The sequence below is a fragment of the Maniola jurtina genome, chromosome 7 (assembly GCF_905333055.1).
Source record: "Maniola jurtina chromosome 7, ilManJurt1.1, whole genome shotgun sequence".
NCBI classification, from domain to species: domain Eukaryota; kingdom Metazoa; phylum Arthropoda; class Insecta; order Lepidoptera; family Nymphalidae; genus Maniola; species Maniola jurtina.
In genome coordinates, this window is record NC_060035.1 from 13,766,498 (window position 1) to 13,785,447 (window position 18,950).

Genomic DNA, 18,950 nt, shown 5'->3' on the forward strand with positions numbered 1-18,950 from the left:
GAAACACCAACCAATCACAAACGAAACTATGTTTTGCGAATTGAATGCCTACTTATTCGAATTGAATTTCGAATGCTTCTTGAAAATATGTTTTTGATTGGTTGGTGACTCAAAATAGTTAACGCCCACTGAGATTTTTGTCTCTGTCATTTGTATGGGATTGTATGGGACTGTAAAAGAGAGAGCGCTATACTAACTTCTTTCCGCCGATAGAGTATAAAAGGGCTTGAACCTTGTGATGTAAAGTTTAGCAATCACGCGCTCTCTTACATATATGACACGTATTTACGTCTAAGAATGGCTTATGCGAATCTGTATCGACACTAAATTACACAAGGAAATCTACACTAACAAGAGACCTACACGTAAGAACCCGTTTACACAACATTTGCACGGCACGTTTTTTGCAGGAATAACCTTACCGAATACGTAGTGGCACATACATAAAGTATAATAATAATAACCATTCGCATAGGGTTGGCACTGCAAAAAAAAAGTACACTTTTAACCGTCTGAACGGTTTGAGTAAATTTCCGTTAAAACGAGACAGATTTATGTCAGCGATATAACGCAATCTCATTTTATGTGTCTTAAGTCTGAGCAAAGTCACGCTACGCTCTATAAATCTCAGGCTCAGTATGCATTACTACGTATTCGGTAGGATGCATCCTGCAAACAACCGTGCGGTGTTAATGCCATGTAAACGGAGCCTAAGGGACCATGCTTTGATTACGTCACACTTAAGATGGAGACACACTAAAAAGCCACGCGTGTGGCGTCAAATGACATCGTAGTAATTTTGATTCAAAGTCTCGCGTGGCGTGTTAATAATGTGTTTCTATGCTAGTTCATTTGACACATGAATTCGTCATAATATTCATACAACAAAAATTGTAAACATGTGACATTTTGGTATAACAATATAATAATTCATCTAGAATATTTTCAATAAATATAGTTTATGTATTCAACATCTAGGCTTAGTATATGACATTGAAATCATCAAAATGCACTGTGGCATAAAATTTTACACTATTTGAATACAAGAACTGTCCAGTAAAATTTCATAATTAGCAATTGAGTGTTATGATTTGAATGTCATAGCTGATTTGTGACATCATATTCAATATTACAAAAGTTCATATCATTATGATATCACAAATGTTGAGATGTTTCCCTTCCTTTAAATTTGTCACATGTTTACACCCTTTCATTTAAGCGGAATTTACATTACGAAGTTAGGTGACACGACATTAATTTTACTATCGTGACACTAATTTCGTGCCACTAACGTCGTTATGTAAATTCCACTTTAGATTATGACGTAATCAACGGATGGTGCACAATCGAGTCTGTACTCATTGTATAAGAGTAAAAGAGAAAATAGTTAAACGAATAAAATAAAATAAAAACAATAATTTTAATTTACTTACATTATGCGTACAAAAATCTTATTAGCCAATTCGACATACAATACAACCCCTTCGAATCTCCAATATATTCAATAAATAAACATATCGCAATGATACATAAAACACTGTGTGTACACATATAAAAATCTTTTCTCTATTCAATAATATTATATTTAATTAATTATACCATTATATTACCTATACGTACCGTAAAATTACCTTATACATATAACTCTCCTATATACAATATGTACAGAGGGGAAATAAAAACAATTTGTACTTGCAGAAAAACCGTGAAAATGAAGAAAAAATTAAAAAGTGCTAGAACGCACTACGGTTTTCTCCCGCGGTCCCAGGGGCACACAACCGCAGAGCGCGCACTCGCGATTTCAAACCGCTCATCATTTCATTAGAGATCAATTGTGTATTACAAATCGGTGCGTGGTTTTATTCTGCGCGTCAATATCAAAGTCGCGTGTTTAAAATCAGCCGCGGTGGAACATCGCCAGTGCGTTCGCAGCTTCGCTCGTTTTTTTCATAGAACCGCAAAACGCTGCGGGGAATAACCGCCCGCGGTCAATCGTAGGGCGTTCTCGCACTGGACACGAAACCGAACATATAATACAATACAATAAAACCGAATCGTCTATAAAAGTGTATATTACAAGTGCGCCGCCCGGCGTCGCGTGAGATTTACAAAAATACTTCCGCGCCGCGCGCCTCTACCTGTCGCAGCGCTTCGTCACCGCGTCTGCAGCAATACAAACATACACTCATTAATATTGCTGTATTATAGGTAAAAAAAGTTTTGTGTGCTGTGTGCAGTGTGTATTATTTTAAAGCAACCATATAACGCGTTCAAAGTTCAAACTAAAATTGGATTGAATTTTGGCCATGACATCATTGTTGGAAACATATGTTGATATTTTAACTATTTTTTTAAATAGATTCCATAGCACTAAGACCTAATTTAATAATGTAGAAAAAAGTATGTTCCGAGCATATCTCGTGACGTTTAGTGTGCTGTGCGGCAGTGCGTCACGTCAACTCACCGGTGTCGGCGAGGCGCGCGTCGTCGTCGTCGTGCAGCGCGAGGCCGAACTCTCGCCGCAGTCGAGAGCTCAGGTTTTCGCGCTGTCGCTCCGACGCCGTGGGCTGAGCGTCGAAAACGCCTGGGAAACATAGATAACCACTGTTAAAGTCAAAGTCAAATCATGTATTCAAAACTAGCTGATGCCCGCGACTTCATTCCGTACCCTAAGGACTCTAACGGGATCCTATTACTAGGCCTCCGCTGTCCGTCCGTCAATCCGTCTGTCTGTCAGCGGGTGTATCTCGTGAACCGTAATAAGCAGAGAGTTGAAATTTTCGCAGTATGTGTATTTTTATTGCCGCTATAACATCAAAATTAAAAAAATGTTATATCGTATACGATGGTAGTGGTATGGAACCCTTCGTGTGCGAATCCAACTCGCACTTGGCCGATTTTTATGTATACTTAAGATCTTTCGCCTGCCCTAGTAGGTCGAAACTAATAAACTTCCTAATTTTAAACATTAGTTCCTATCAAATAGTATTCCTGTCAGATACGATCCAGCAACCCGAATAAAACTACATTGTAAACATGTACCAAAATAAAACACAAGTTGCATTAAAACAAATGTGAAAACTAAACGTGTTATTGTCACATATCCTACCGGATTAGCTCACGGCTTAGGCATTCCGAGTTGGCAGTATTACAAGTACCATTAATCACAGTAACTCATACAATTCTCATCTTTATACACACAGGAATAAAGTTCAGTATTCTAATGTATATTAAGTTGAGTATAGAAAAAACACAAGTTTAAAATTAATTATACAAACATGTATGTGTGTTTACGATGCAAACAATGGCTTGTTGGGTCGCGTCGGTAACAAACTACAAAACAAAGTTAGTATTACAACGCATCTTGTACAAGTGGTTTTTATAACAATGTCATATCAACCCATTGCCGGCCCACTACTGAGCACAGGTCTCTTCTTAAAGTGAGAAGGGTTTAGGCCATAGTCTACCACGCTGGCCCAATGCACATTGGCAGACTTCACACACATTAATTGGGAACATGGGGAACTCTCAGGCATGCAGGTTTCCTCACGATGTTTTTCTTCACCGTTTAAGCAAGTGATATTTAATTGCTTAGAACGCACATAACTGAAAAGTTAGAGGTGCGTGCCTGGGATTGAACCCCCGACTTCCGATTAGAAGGTGGACGTTCTAACCACTAGGCTATCACCACATAACAATATGTACTAGCTAATAAGCCAGCCTTGGGATGCAACGCCACTTTGTACGATTGATTCTCGCGCCACCTATTGTTTGATGGTGCGATGTTTTCCTTCTTGTCCCAATACAAAATTTTATCGCAGTCGGATGAATGGTATAGAAATGCATAAGAGACAAACAAAGAAAGATACGTCTATTTTTTTTTAATGATGATGCTTGCGGCTTTTTAAGCGAGGGGTAGGTTTTTGAAAATCCCGTGGGATTTCTTTGATTTTCTGGGATAAAAGATATCTTGTACGTGTCAAAACTGGTCAGAAGAGATTTATTTCTAATTTTGTGCAGTTTACAATATTTAGTGTAAATATGATAAATAACGTTACTAAAGTAGGTACTTAGTTATTACCATAAAGATGTAATAGAGGTTATCGTAATATTGTTGCTCACAGTAAATGTCGAATAAATTGAACATATTATACCTTATCAAGTTATAACTGCATTCAATAGGTAGTAGGTATATGTATATTTATGTAGATACATTAAACGGTGATAAAGGAGTTCGGTGCATATGTTTACATTATGTTTATCGTTATTCAATACCTACTGTTTCTTAACTGATCTTTAAGTTTTATTTTACATGTGTGACAAAATTCTTAGAATTTAGGTTCTTATTGATACTTAGAACCAACTCTTCTATATCCTAGTTACCTGGCCTTATTGTAGTACGCAAGTATTCTATTGTATACAAGCAGAGTCAACCAGAGCGAGAGAACTCTCGGTTTCATCCTGAATCCATGATATGTCAAATATTAGGCTATGGGTGATGTGAAATGATAGAAAAATAGGGCTACAATAGGACAACCTGCGTCGAATGTACTTCCAGTGACATCGATACCGTTTTGTTAGAAGTTCCCTAACTGTTGTAGTGTCTGTCTGTCTCGTACTGTCGCGGTACTCCCCGATAGAGACAACAACACAACATACCCTTCGGTAGCTGCACGTTGAGGTCCCTGTGCAGGCGCTGCTCGAGCTCGTCGGCCGCCGCCGCCGCAGCCGCGTCGAGGCGCTGCGGCGACAGCGAGGCCGAGCCCGACGAGCCGCGCGACCACTCGCCGCCCTCGCCCGACGACCCGCCGCCCGCGCCGCCGCCTTCTTCCGCCGCCGCGCCCAGGTGCCGCTTGCGGTACTCGCTGATAGAGAGCTGTATCCGACCAAAAACATCGATATTAGACCGCGGGCTTTAAATCGTGGAAAAAACCCGCCAGTCTTCATTTACTACCCGCGCAGTGCCACCGGCGGCTTTACAAAGTTGCTTATAAAGCCACCAGACTTAAATAAATTGAGAAAATCGATAGGGTGTCATATCAGAGGTTTTTCACAGTGCTGACCACGAAAATTATATCGATTTTGAAATCCAAGATGGTCGCAAATTTATATTTACGAAATATCCCTACAAACAACTTTTAATTTCTAATATTTTGAGGCTTTTAATAAAAATATTAGGGAAATAGCAATCTTCTTACTTGGTAGTTCGGACGTAAGGAACACATTTTGAAAGCCCTACATAAAAAGTGTGGGTCGTATTTCGTCGCATCGCATTGCATATGCTTCAAAAAATCTAAAAGTTTAATTTGAATCTTACCAAAAATAGGTAAGGATAGGTAGACAAACATTTTATATAATAAACTGGAAACAATTTCAATATCAAACGCACGATTATTAAATTATTATCTTATCTTTAACCTTGATCCAAATTTTATTACCACAGAGATTTTTAATCAAACCTCTTTATATCAATGTACTACGTTCTATCTTCCAATGTATTTTAGCCTAAAAATAAAACAATAATATATTTTGTCATTCTTGCTAGCTCAATTATTTATTTTTTAACAGAAAAGTAAACATTTGAAAATGGTGCCATACATCTGCCATATTGAATTTTTTTTCTAAAAAATTATAGAGTGTCGTTCAGGATGATGTAAGAATTCTAACTATACTCTAACATTCAAATCTGTTCAGGCATTTAGAAGTTATGGTGGAATAAAGAAACCCACATACATACATCCTGAAACATTATACTTAGTCCGTTTTTGGTCAGTTGTGTAAAAATACGTTACTCTTGCGGCAGAGCGCGATAAACTTTATGTATGCAAAAAAAACGTGTAAGTAAAAGCATTTAATGAATAAAGCGAGTGGAAACAGCTTTTAAATGCACTTTAGTAAGATCAAGGTCAGCGAGAGACCTTGCCATCTTTATACCAAACCAGTTCCTGTTGCTAACTTGATGGTTTTTCATTATGCAATTTTATTTCAATACATTAAGGATTTCAGCAATTTAATTATTTATCCTGTTTTGATATTACAGTTTTTAGATTAAATAAGTTATCTAGATTTAATATTAATATAGTGAGCTTTGTAAGAAATGTTTATCATTGAAATGTTTATGAAAAATTCTTGTTTAAAAACAAAAAGTTTTAAATATTAAAATATTCAAAAGTGAGTTTCCGAGATAAAATGAAGAAAAAACGAAAGTTTTACTGTATACACACAGGTATAGCAAATACTCATAATACCTACTTATGAGTATTTGCTGGACACTAGAATAAATCTAGATAATGTATTCAAACAGCCTTAATATATACCAAAAGAAGTTCAATTTATTGGAATATGTACTAAAATTTTCAGCTACTGGAATATGTACTAAGAGTTTCAAGCACAAAACCAAAAAATATTGCTAAGCGGCAATTTATCATAAACAGATTTTTAAAAAATCAAAATTGGTTAAACTTTTGGGCTGTGAAAAGCTTACAGACAGACAGACAGACACACTTTCGCATCTCTAATATTAGAATAGTCTGGAATCTGGATGGATATGGATTTCTGGGAGAACGACTCACCTTTCTCCGGACGGGTTTGGGCTTGTCTTGCGGTGGGGGGTTGAGGCGCGGGTCGGAGCGCGCGCAGGGCCGCGGCGCCGTCGTCGTGCCTCGCAGCACGCCAGACAGCAGCACGCTGTTATTGCTGTCCATATTACTGACACGAGTCAACAGCTCTTGAACACTACGCAACTCGTCCGCCGGGCTCGATGCTTCAAACAACCCCGCGTCCAAACTGGTTGTCCGATCTATCGCACTCTTTATCAACGACATGTTCGGTATGTTCTCGTTTATCGTCGTGTCCACTTTGAACGAATGCGACATGTTACTGAAGATCCCCGAGAACAAACCCGTCGAGCTGAATCGAGTCGAAAACGGCAGGGTGTTATCGAGCAATGACGGCCTGTCCTCCTTTTCCGCAACGATTTCATCCCTTTTTTCCACCACAGTTTCAACAACAACAGGTTTCATAGGCTCTTCTGGTAGTGGTATCGTTTCCGGAGAAGGCATGACTATCGGACTAGTTTCTTCCGGTAGCGGTATATTTTCCGGCGCAGGCAGCGGTATCGACTCTACTGGAGGTAGAGGTATGTTCTCTGGCGAAACAAGTAATTTCACATCCTCGTGAGAGTTTGCCTCCTCGTGTATATCCCCATTGATTTCAGGAGATTTTGAACTCGTATCATCATCCGTGCGTAACTGTATGCTGATCTGATCGTCTACCATATTAAGATCAAAATTTAAATTAACCTTCTTTCGCTTCTCTTTAGGCGGTTTCTTATTTCTACTCTTCAGTATTTGTATGTTTTCAGTGTGAAATGAGTGTATTTTCTTCTGGATGTCGTCCATTTCATCCCTTTGTGGAGATGAGCTGCCGCTTGTATCAGCCGATTGAGAACTGTGTACTTTATCATTCGGGCTCTCTATGTCCTTTAAATCTTTGATTTCTGTTATGCTTTCATTTGATTCTATTTTGGTTTGCGTTACTACTGTCGTATCTATATCCATTGGCACAACTTTATTATTGTAAGCTCCCTCGTCTGGTTCCAAATTGTTATTATTTGTTAAAACATCTTCCGGTTTGGTTATCTCAGGAGGCATTTCCTCTTCAGGTGTTGGAGGTACCCCAATGATTCTCCTTATATGTTCTTGGTTATGAACGCCTCTTATGTTGACATTTAATACGTCATGATCTATGTTGCACTGGTCATCGGAGCCCTGTCCACTATCAGAGCGCGTCCGATCTCGACTGTACATATCCATTATATTCCGTTTGTATTGACGCGCTAATAACAGCGCGTCTTCTTTGACTGGCGAGTCCTCAGATGTCAATACTGGTGATGTCTCGTCGTTACACTAAGCAAAAGAAATAATAAATTCAGTCATATCATTTTCAAATAAGAAAACTAAGTTTATTTTATTCTGTCGCCCAGTCTAGCTTTAGGGTTAACAGTCACAGAACTAACACTAGAATTCATAGTCAAGGTAGGGGCTTCTCTAGAGGATGATTTAAATGCATTAGCATTAAAGTTTTGTATGACACATGTTGTCTGAATCATCTCTAAAGTCCCTATCTTGACTATGAATTCTGGTGTTGTCAATGTAATAAGTGTTGCTAGAAAATAAGCGGTTCTACCAGCCCTAACGCTGGACTGGTTCTCCTACAGAAATAGAGTAATCTATTTTGAAACTTACAGTGACAGTATTCTGTTCGCATGACAAAGATTCTCGCGCCATGCGTCTTTTCTTCAATGGAGTCACCATTTCGTTAGGAGGGGATTCTGAAACAAATGCATCTACAATTGACATAATAACATGGTAAATTCTAAAAACAAATGAAGGCTCGGACTACAACATAGTCCACTAGTCCATGGTACAAGTAAAAACTAAAAAGTTATATTACTGCAAGTTTTAATGTAGAAACTTAAATGTATAAAAGGCACAATTTTTCTTAAACACATTTATTAATTCGTAAGGATTTAGGAATCTAAAAATATCTTATACATATTATAGTCCGAGCCTATGTGGAGGTATCCTTTCCTTACCCGTTATCGGCGAATCGCTCTCCTCACTGATTGCTTGTCGCAACCAACGTTTCTTAGCACTGTGCTGCACTGGAATCGCTTCAGGGACTTCCACTGTTGGGGTGCTTCTGGTAACCCTTTTAGCCTTCTTCGGAGGTCTATTCCTCTCCCTTCCAGGAGTTCGGGGAGGAGACGGAGGCTGCTGCTCTTCATCATGGTACTCTTGAGTTCCACTAAGATCACCAATCATGGTAGAAGCAACTCGGACTAGGCTTTCTAGTGATGGAGCAGAAACTAACGAAGGTCTGTATGGAGATTGGTATGGGGATGGGGTTCGCTCGGGAGAACGTCCGATCCATTCGGTTGCCATGGTTTTCTTTGTCTTGGGAAGCTTGAACGCAGATTCTACGGAACCTACCGCGGCTTCGACGAGAAGGCACGCGGAACTTAGGCCGAGGTCCTGTGAACAAAGTTGTGTATAAAAAATCATTCTTTTCTACTCTAAAGGGACTATTACCGAACATTCTACAATAACTCAATCATTATTGTGGGAAAAAAACGTCAGCGTTACTAGGTCAGATAACAGTGTGGCCTACATTGTGTAGATATTGCATTTATTGACTGAATAATTTTATAAAAGATTGAAATTCTTTTTAAATAATTTGTATTTTCTAACACAAGTGACAGTTTAGATAAATAAATGTCTAATGTAATTGTATTTATAAAAGAGTGTAAAGTTTTTCTGTGGTGTTTCTACTATATTTGTCTAAATATTCTTTACAGTGCACATTTATTTGGTTAAAAGGGAACGATTTTTTTCACACATCCATCCTGACATATTTTTTTAAATAAATAATAATAACGAGCAAACGAGCAGTTAAGTGATTACCGCCGCCTATAACCATTTGCAGTACCAGAGGAATATTTTGGAATATTTTTTTTTTTCTTATATGAGTGCCAATAAGCTACTAAATAATAAATTAAGAACCTATAATCTTTGACTGACTATCTGTTCCTATTGACTAGTATTGCCTATGGAGGTGTAATTACCTCGTTGACCGGTTCATGTGGTATTTCAGCCTCGGGGGTGGGTAAGGGCTGTTCGGCTTGTATCGGGCCTCGAGGAGATAACGGTCCAGCCTCATCTCCCGATGTTACCATATCACTGTCGGCTGAGTTGAGTCGACGTCTGTTAGATTGAGATGCTGTGCGCGCGCGGCCTTTACGTCTGTAAGAAAAAAAAAAGGTTAATTATTAAAATAATTCACTCGAAAATTTTGAAACGAATTGAGTTGTCATCCCATTTTTAAGTCAAAAATTAAAAATAATACCTTGAAAATTAATTTAGAGAACAAAATGCAGTTATTTTTTATCAAAGAAAGTTTGCCAAGATCAAAAACATATCTTTCAAAGGCCTCAATTACTACAACTTCAACCTAAACTATTAATTATTATGTGCTTTGTGAAAAAAGACCAATTTCTTGCCAAAGGGAGATGTTTCTTTAAACAGCGTGGCTTAGATTGTGTCGTACAAGAGATAATCATTTCCAATGGTTACTTGATTTATTATTACTTTTTAAAGCTACAAGTTTGGAAAAATAAATAAAATACAAATTCGTAAGAGAAAATGGTAAAGTATCACGACTTACTTCTTTCTCTTTTTAGAGCTGCAGTGTAAATCGTCATCGTCATCCTTTTCAATGTTAGTCGGGTGTGGATCCGACTCCCTTCGCTTTTGCCTTTCCCTCACTTCCTGTTTCCTTTGTTGAGCCTTTTCCATCCTTTCGAAGGCCTTCATTATTGCTTCCATTTTACGTTCTTCTCGAGTCTAAAAAAACAATTTTTTAAATTGTAACTGCACAAGGCATTTTAAAGAATATGCAAAAAATGTTCAAAACAGGTGCAATATGGAATTCCGGTCGGTAATTATGTAGAATGACAATAAATATAACACTTTTATCTTTTGATGCAACCAATTGTAACTATTTCCATTAACACTAGAAAACGAAAACTTCAATGAAATAACAAAACAATGAACCTCAATCATCAATCAAGTTTGTTTAATTCCCTTAGTAGAGGAGTCAATATTGCCGTAATGCTTTGAAAAAATTTCTACCAAAATTCGGCACCTGTTTGGATCTATGAAATTTGAAATTCCCTTACCATTTTCCGTTTTTCTTTTTCCTTATTGGCTGCAGTGATTTTGTCTTGCGAATCGTCAGTTTTATCGTCCAAGGAGTCTTGATTGACGCAAGTGGTCCGACTCGATCTTGATGACCTGTCATGGCAAGCAGACTTAGCACTTAGCTCCCTAGTGACTGGTCTCTCGTGTTCCACTTTTGGTTCCACTTTAGGTTCCAATTTGGGTTCAATTTTCGCTTCTGCTTTAGGTTCTATTTTAGGTTCTACTAGAACCGGTTTCACTTCTTTTGACGGTTTTACAATTTCCTTTACAGGCTTCACATTTTCTTTTATAGGCTTAACATTTTCTTTTATGGGCTTCACATTTTCTTTGACAGGCTTAATGATTTCTTTTATTGGTTTCACAACTTCTTTTATTGGTTTCACGACTTCTCTAATTGGTTTCACAATTTCTTTTACAGGTTCCACAATTTTCTCCTCAACCACCGGAGGAGGCAAAATTTCTTCCTCTTTGATTTCATGTTCTTCAATTTTTGTATCTGAAATGATTTTTGCTTCTGTTTCAGGTTCCGGTTCTAACTCCATTTTTTCTTCCGGTTGTTCAATATGCTCTTCCATTTTATGTTCAATTTTAACATAATCTGGTTCATCAAGTTCCGGTTTCATTTCTTCTTTTGCTGTCAAGTCAAATTCTTCCTCTTTTTCGTGCTTCATGAATAACGGTTCTAATTTCACAGGGGCAGGGAAGTCTGGAGAGAGTAAAGGTTGTTTGACCGGCGACATGGGAGGATACTCGTGTTTTATGGGCGATTTCTTCTCAGTTTTAACGACGCCAAATGGTGACGGTAAATCCATTATAGGAGTCGTCACGAGGGGAGTTAAAGGAGGCGATACAGGCGAAGATGCACTGAAACACCTGTTCCTACTTCTCTTTTCTCTCTGTGTGTAATCCACGCTTTTTCTGGTGACCAAAGGACTTATTCCATTTACTTTACAATGTTTAGGATTACCACAAGCGCAAGGCTGCTTGCTACCGTTCGTGTCGTGTCCAACTGTGATTTCAGTGTTGGATTGAATATCGCTTATTGTCACAATATAAACATGTAAAGCCCCTTTAACTATGCAATGCTGTAATTCAGCGTTAGGCTTGCAAGAACGGCGGACGAATCTCGCTTCGTTCCCGTACGTCCTTGTGTCTATGCATATTTGCGTGTTATCCTTCGGTAATCTGTAGAAAAATACGAATGGACCAGGTTTTTGACTTCCGGCTCTAGCTGAGTTTTGTAACTGGGGCCTGTGCTGGATCGACAGCATGTATTTGCCTCTCAGTTCTATAACGGGAGAGTTGTCCTTAAGATCCTTTGTCGCGATAAGTATTTTGCCGCCCGCGTGAGGCACGGTCGTACATAAATGCGCAGTTACTGCTGCAGCCATGTTAGGTGTACTGCCTAACTTACTGCTGTATTTCATAATCTTGGCGCGCAGTTCGGGGCTGTAGTGGTTCGTCACGGCCTGTTCGTATTGGTCCCGCCAATGAGATTGAGTCGGCATGTTAGTGTTGTACTTGCTTCTATTCAACATCATCTCCTTCTTACGTTTCACTCGTTTTTCTGCTAATTTTCTCTTAGTGCCTTTTCTAGCTATCTCTGCTTTTTTGGGGCGTTTGGGACCTCTCTTTGGTAAGGTTAGAGAGGGTTGGGGTAAAGGTGGTAGAACAGGCAAACTGGAGTTATATGTGGTCACACAAGATCCACTCGTATTAGTATATGTGGTGACTGTTAATAACCGTTTTCTTCTTTGACCTGGTGCTCGTCCACATTCCGAGGAGTCCGAATCTGATGCACCCAGCGCGCTTAGCTCTTCCCTCTTCCTCAATTGTATGGCTCTAGCGTGACGTCGATCTACAGGCCGCGGCTGGCACAACTCGCACATGTACGCATCGGGTATGTTATTCCGATCTATTCCCATACAATCGACGTGTTGCCATTCACCGCATCGATCGCAGCATATCATATACCCATCATCGTGTGTAAAGTCGCAAATACATCTAGTTTTCCCCTCTTCTTCTCCTTCTGGGGCAGTCTCTGTATCACTACCACCGGGAACAGGAGGTCTTCTTTCTCCTTCTATTGAGGATATAACAGATGCAGTATCCTCATCTTGAGGAGGCAATGGAGGAAGCTGGGGCTTGTAAGTTAGAGCTCCGAGTTGAACGGACGTCACTGGTATGGAAGCTCCAACGATACTGATTGGTATGACTGGAGGTAGCTCTTGAGAAATCGAAGTCACTGGGATGGGGGAACTTTTTAACGGACTCATTGGAGTAGACGTCGTAATCGTCGATGTTATGATTGGTGATAAGGAAGCTACAGTGCTAGTCGGTGTACTGACGATTGGCTGTTTCTGTACGGGCAGGGCATATGTGTGATCTAGCATGATAAACGCTAGCGCTTGGAAGGAATATCGACGTAACTCCTCAGAAAGATTGGGTCTTTCCTCCATACCAATAATATCATCTGCTGTCAATAATGTTGATTTATCCCCACTGCAAGAAGAAAACTGTGTTAAAAAATATAATCCACCTTATTTAGGTAGATCACAGAATTCAGGCTACAATCATCAAATTGAAGATCAGTTTCAACGCCCACGCAAGTAATTATCGTTGGCACTTAAATTTCTACTTGCGTTGTCAGTTAAAACCAGTTTTCTACAAGTTTCGCTGTTATTAAACAGCACAACTTGACAGCATTAGTTGATCGGATATTCCAGGCGAGCTGCGCTACCAATTTTTCAGTACTAAAAATTCATCAAAGAAAAATTCGTTGTAGATAAGGGGTACATATAATGCGTACAAAATGAGATCTCGCCATGTGTCAAATGTCATGTCAAAAGCACTATTTTAGCCCTTATTTCAAAAGTGAACCGTACTTTCGAGATTTGAGAAGTGTTGAGAATTCACTCGCTATTTTATTTTGTATGGACTATACCACAATTAATTTGAATTGAGTCGAAATATCTACCTGTTATCTACATTATAATAAGTCGTAAAATACGAAATAAGTTTCAAATAAAAAATGCGTTATTTACGACGCATTCTGAAATATACGATCAATTTAAGAGTTTAGAATTCTATGAGTAGTTATGTGAAAATACGATTGAAAATTGAATGTCACAAATGTGAGAATAGGCTTAATATTACAATACTTACAACACAATCCTCTTTTGATTCACTGATTTAGCTTCAACTGGTTCTTCAATTGCAATAATTGGAAGAGGTTTGTGATTTATTGCATGTAGAGGTGTCAGAGATTGTTGCAACATCAGTTTGGGTTGAGCCAGAGACTGTAGGATCTGTGCAGTTAACTGCTGATTGGCTGACACTTGGGACACTGTAGAGAGCTGATTGTCCGGCCCATACGTTTGGACATATCTAAGGTTTGGAGTGGAACCCGATTGGACATAATGTGGACCTTTAGGCATACTTGAGCTTATGGGCCCTGTAGATAATAAAACTGGTCCACAAGGCGATTGTAGAACGAGACGTTCACCTTTGGGAACTTTCTGTACAGTCATAGTCTGCTGATTTTTATGTGTAGGACTCCCAATCTTCTGTATAACTTTCGAAGTATTAGACTCCACTATACCATAGCTTGGAGCTTGACTTTTGTATGTAACGCTAGCTAAAGGCCACGGTTTATTTTCAGATTTGTGAGCAGTACCAGCCTGCTGTATTATTTTTATAGCTCTCGATTGGTTCTTCTGGTTTGCTTGAGAATTTTTCGATCCTTTGAATGTATTTACAGATTTCCTTCCAGAGTGGACCGATAACTTGTTGGGTCCGGAAACAACTCTGGATAAAATATGACATTGAGTGCTACCAGAGGACGCAGCAACCATAGCATTTAAGTTGGCACCATTATTGAGCTTATTTAAGTTTGTGCTTTTGGAGTATGTGTGTCCATATGGCATACTCTTCATTGAAGTGTTATTTATAACTGTGGGCGACAGTGACGCGGCACCTATCAGGGACTGGTTCTTAGGCGGCTTTGTGCTCAACATCGTACTGTTCAACTGCTTCTGTGATACAACATTCGCACTCAATTTGTACACATGATTCTGTGTTCCATATAATGGTGCAGCAATCTCTTTACTCTGAGTGATGTACTGTTGAGGGTAATTTGAATTTTTAGGTAGAGATATGTTACTCAATATCTGAACTTTCGAAGATTTAGGACGGCTTAAGTAGCTGGTCTCTGTAATGATGTTAGTTCTGCGATTTGACGAGATTGCGTCGTTGACGTAACTTTCGCTAGTGATTATAATCTGCGACACACCTGAAGGAGGTCGGTCATCTTCATTTTTACCATCAGCAGCTGCACTAGTAGCTAATATGGTCGGCAACCATAACGTTTGGTTGCCTACATCCTGTGATACATTCTGTATGGCTGTGATATTACCTACAGCCGCATCGACGTTAATTGTGAAGTTTTGCGGGAGTTTCGCGACGCTTTGAACGATTGACGTGTTCAACGGCGCTTGAATGAGAGCCGCGGTATTCTCTACATAGTTGCCATCTCCGGAATCGTCAGCTTCTTGTACAATAGGGTAGGCTACACGTCCTACATTATCAACAGTGGTTTCTTCAATCCTAACTATTCTAGAAAGGGAATCAACTGACATCTCTGTGTCACATCTCTTCTCATTTATATATTCAATATCTTTGCTGTCTACTTTGTGAACAGATTGAATGATGCTCTCTGGGTTAGTAGAATCAGGCTCAGGGTCACCCTGGGTGGGTGAGAGGGGAACACTCCTTAGTAAAGGTGTTCTTACACTTGATATATCCATAGTATTCGTTAATTTATGATCCAAAACGTGCTCATATATATTTTCACTGGAGGTGGTCGGCCCATAATCCTATAACAAAATTTACAAACATCAGTAATCAAGTTCTTGATAAGATAAATAAGATGAAATGAAGTCGCAGCAGCTAAGTAACAATAACACATCCAAAAATACCTATTTACAGATTATACATAAAATTACAATAACCAAAAACATATTTTAACATGGTAACACAAAAGTATAATTTGTATGTAAGGGAATTACTTATTGGATTCATAATATTGCATTTTCTTTTTTTTTGTAAATTGTACTTTATGTAGTATAGAAGTAGCTAGGAATTGAATGTTACAATATTTGAATATACACCCAAATATTCTCAATTTACTAGTAGATGTTCCTATCAATTCTAAATTCAATCAATCAGAGCTATACTTATAGCATTCAGTCTCCCATATTATGAATTAATTATCATACAATCAACATAATAAAGAAACCAAGTGCTTAAATATTAAAGTAGCACTATTAAATGCTCTCATTCACCAATTTGATGATAGTCAATATCAATAGACCAAAAATATTATAAATCCTAAATCATTATCATAAATAATAGTTTACTAGTCTTAAAATAGATAAATATAAGGTTAAGATTATTTGGTCTTGCCATTAATACAATCCTAAGTACATAATATTTTTTCGCAGACTGACTGTAGGATGTTTAGCAGTGGAACAGTACAAGGCTCGGTTTCCACTAAAGTGGAGAAGAGCAGTTGCATACCAGACCAATCAGACAATTCATAAATAACATGAAAAGATTACATCATCTATCAATAAATAATCTAATTGGAGAATTTATAGACACAACCCCACCTATCTTAACCTTGGTTGATATCAGGCTTAAGTCACCTTTACTCACCAGTAAAACTGAAAATACAAATACAATTGTTCACATTTATAAAAGTCAACATATAAATTACAGTTTTTACATTACAAACTAAAGGTATCAATAATACAACATTGAATTTCAAATCATTTATTTATTACCTATGTGTAATTGAAATTGTTTCATATGATAATGTGAAAGTGACAAACGATATGTAGAAGGAATAATTATGTTAAGTAATAAACTGTTGAACACTTAAATAGGGCGTAGAGTATACTGTTCGGTAAGGATTTTGTAATTCTGCTTCTTTTAGAATCTTATACCATTATAATTCATTTCACCATGGTTAAACCGAGTTGATATTCTAGCATAGGTGGTCTTCTAGGTGGCACAGGTTTGGAGTCAACTAAAGTTGCATGTGTCCTAGCATAACACCAATGTTTCACATTTCTATATAATTGAATCAGATAAATCTATCTGATGAAATGATAATTCTTAATGTTCACAAAATATTGAGCAGTAAAGAAATTGAGAAGTATCTAGCACCATATCAGTCTGATTTTTGTTTATGACACTTGTGAAAATGAAACATTTTAGTTATAAGCAGGTTTTATGATGAATGAAAACAGTAAAACAATTTAGGAAAATCAATTATGTACAATGATTTTCAGTATAAAATGATGAAATCTTTCTAATGGCAGACATTTTTGTTGTGAAAATAAAGGGTATATTTAGAGAGTTAGATTGAAAAGTTTAATGAAAAATGTGAAAAGCGATGATTATCTACTCACTTGCCGGACCGCTGGCTCATATTCTGATGTCGCCGACATGCTGAGAATAGCATCTTGGGTTGAACCCCGAGATGATGATTAGGAGAGCGCCCGGCCTCCCAAGTTATTTTATTTGACTGCAATCGAAAATCATCTTTTTATCCGTTTGCCGTTGCAATCTTCACAAGCCGAAAGCGGCATAGCGATCTTGTGAAAATATTTATAGTCCACAAATACGATATGACATTCGAGGTCATTGTTCCAGAAAATAGGCAAAAGTCACATTATTCTGATTCCTACGAGAAAATACAACAAATAATAGCAAAAAATTTTATAAAAGCCTTCGCTAGTCGAACATAAATTAGGAAAATCGGTGGCTAGGTTAAAATTCACTGCCGCCATTATTGTGGCACAAAAACTGAAATGTCTCCAAACATCACAAAAGTAAACACTAACCTAAAATTAAATTATAACGCGGAAATAAATGAATTTACGACTGAAATAAAACTAATTAGTTCGGACTGATGAATTATTATATCCCGCTTAGTAACAAAGGCTTGATATATATGAATACATAAATAAATGAGGTTTGTGTATTAATATCAGCGAATATGACATAATTAATATTATTTTAGAAAATCGTTAATAACAACGCTAATAAGATCATAAACTATTAACATTTTAATACGACATCACAAAAGTTAGGCTACGAAATCCAGATGTAAACACTTTCCGAGAAAATAGTGAAGGAGTTTAATACTAACCTGTACGTTAACGAATTCAATATTCTTATGATGTAGCGAAACTATTTCTACCCTGTATTTTCATAGCACAAATGAAAAAGGCCTCAAAGTCCGAAACTACGACCAAAACATTCACAAGAGTCGAAGATGGCGGCCATTGCATTTTCTTGATACAAAACAACGGGGGGTTTCACGGAACATGTCCAAGTACTTAATACTTCCGGTCAAATACAGCTTTAAATATTTTACTTAGAATATAAATACAAAATGTACGACAAATTTTTTAGTAAATGTATTTCAAGAAATACATATTTTTTTTTACTATATTACAAAACTCAAATTTATAGGAATTAAAAGCCATGTAAATAAAAATTGATTAAAAAGATATTGAAATGACTATCAATTCATAGACAAAGATGAAATCCCTCTAGTTATCTATGGTTTAAGCATAGTGCTCAAGTTTTTTTTTTTATTTTAAAATATTCCAGAATATTACAAATGGGTGCGTTCATGGATAAGAAGTTAGAACATAATGCCTGCGCCAGACGCTTGTGAAAAACAGCGAGCGTTTGTTTGCGTATGCTTGCCAACATTTTAGAGCGTTCCGTTTTGGCTAGCCATTTGTGATGTTTGCCGATGCTTGCTGTTTTTTGTTTACTACAAGCGTCTGGCGCCGGCTTAAGAACATGACGTATGTAATATCATAAATCATAAAATCAAAAATAATTTTACCATCCTAAAGTGACTAGCTAACGCTCGGATTTGTTCCTTTTTGCACTCATAACAATAAACATACAATAAATGACGGTAGCATTATTAGTGTGTCAACGCAGTGGTGATATCCTTCAGAGATTTTAAAATCTTCGCCTTGATACCAACCCACTCTTTCTTCTCTTACTAAAGTGCAAGTATTTGTTCTGAGCTACAGTGGCGAGTTTTTCGTAAAACTTTTGCAAAAGATGATTTTCGTCTCCATGCAGTACAGACAAAATTGG

General features: G+C 37.8%; 1 protein-coding gene across 2 annotated transcripts; it reads right to left on the reverse strand.

Moving 5' to 3' along the window:
* Positions 1 to 266: 266 nt before the first annotated feature.
* Positions 267 to 18,144, reverse strand: LOC123867073. 2 transcript variants are annotated; one of them, XM_045908921.1, is made up of 12 exons: positions 17,977 to 18,144; positions 17,234 to 17,349; positions 13,926 to 15,634; positions 10,739 to 13,262; positions 10,225 to 10,403; positions 9,626 to 9,803; positions 8,597 to 9,035; positions 8,247 to 8,332; positions 6,573 to 7,907; positions 4,660 to 4,876; positions 2,465 to 2,584; positions 267 to 2,163 (listed from the first exon to the last, which is right to left on the reverse strand). In XM_045908921.1, the coding sequence occupies exons 2-12, from the start codon at positions 17,270 to 17,272 to the stop codon at positions 2,135 to 2,137; spliced, it is 6,855 nt and encodes a 2,284-aa protein (XP_045764877.1). In that variant the 5' UTR covers positions 17,273 to 17,349; positions 17,977 to 18,144; the 3' UTR covers positions 267 to 2,134. The 2 variants fall into 2 exon arrangements, with proteins under 2 accessions (XP_045764877.1, XP_045764876.1); XM_045908920.1 differs by having other exon boundaries at positions 8,247 to 8,347.
* Between the last annotated feature and the right edge of the window lie 806 nt (positions 18,145 to 18,950).

Excerpts from the sequence above, each read along its gene's own strand:
- LOC123867073 (XM_045908920.1), bottom strand. The coding sequence starts at position 17,272 with ATGTCGGCGACATCAGAATATGAGCCAGCGGTCCGGCAA. Across the intron at positions 9,804-10,224 it reads AGCTCTAAAAAGAGAAAGAA|ACGTAAAGGCCGCGCGCGCA; the intron begins GTAAGTCGTGAT and ends TTTTTCTTACAG. Across the intron at positions 2,164-2,464 it reads CGCGCGCCTCGCCGACACCG|ACGCGGTGACGAAGCGCTGC; the intron begins GTGAGTTGACGT and ends GTATTGCTGCAG.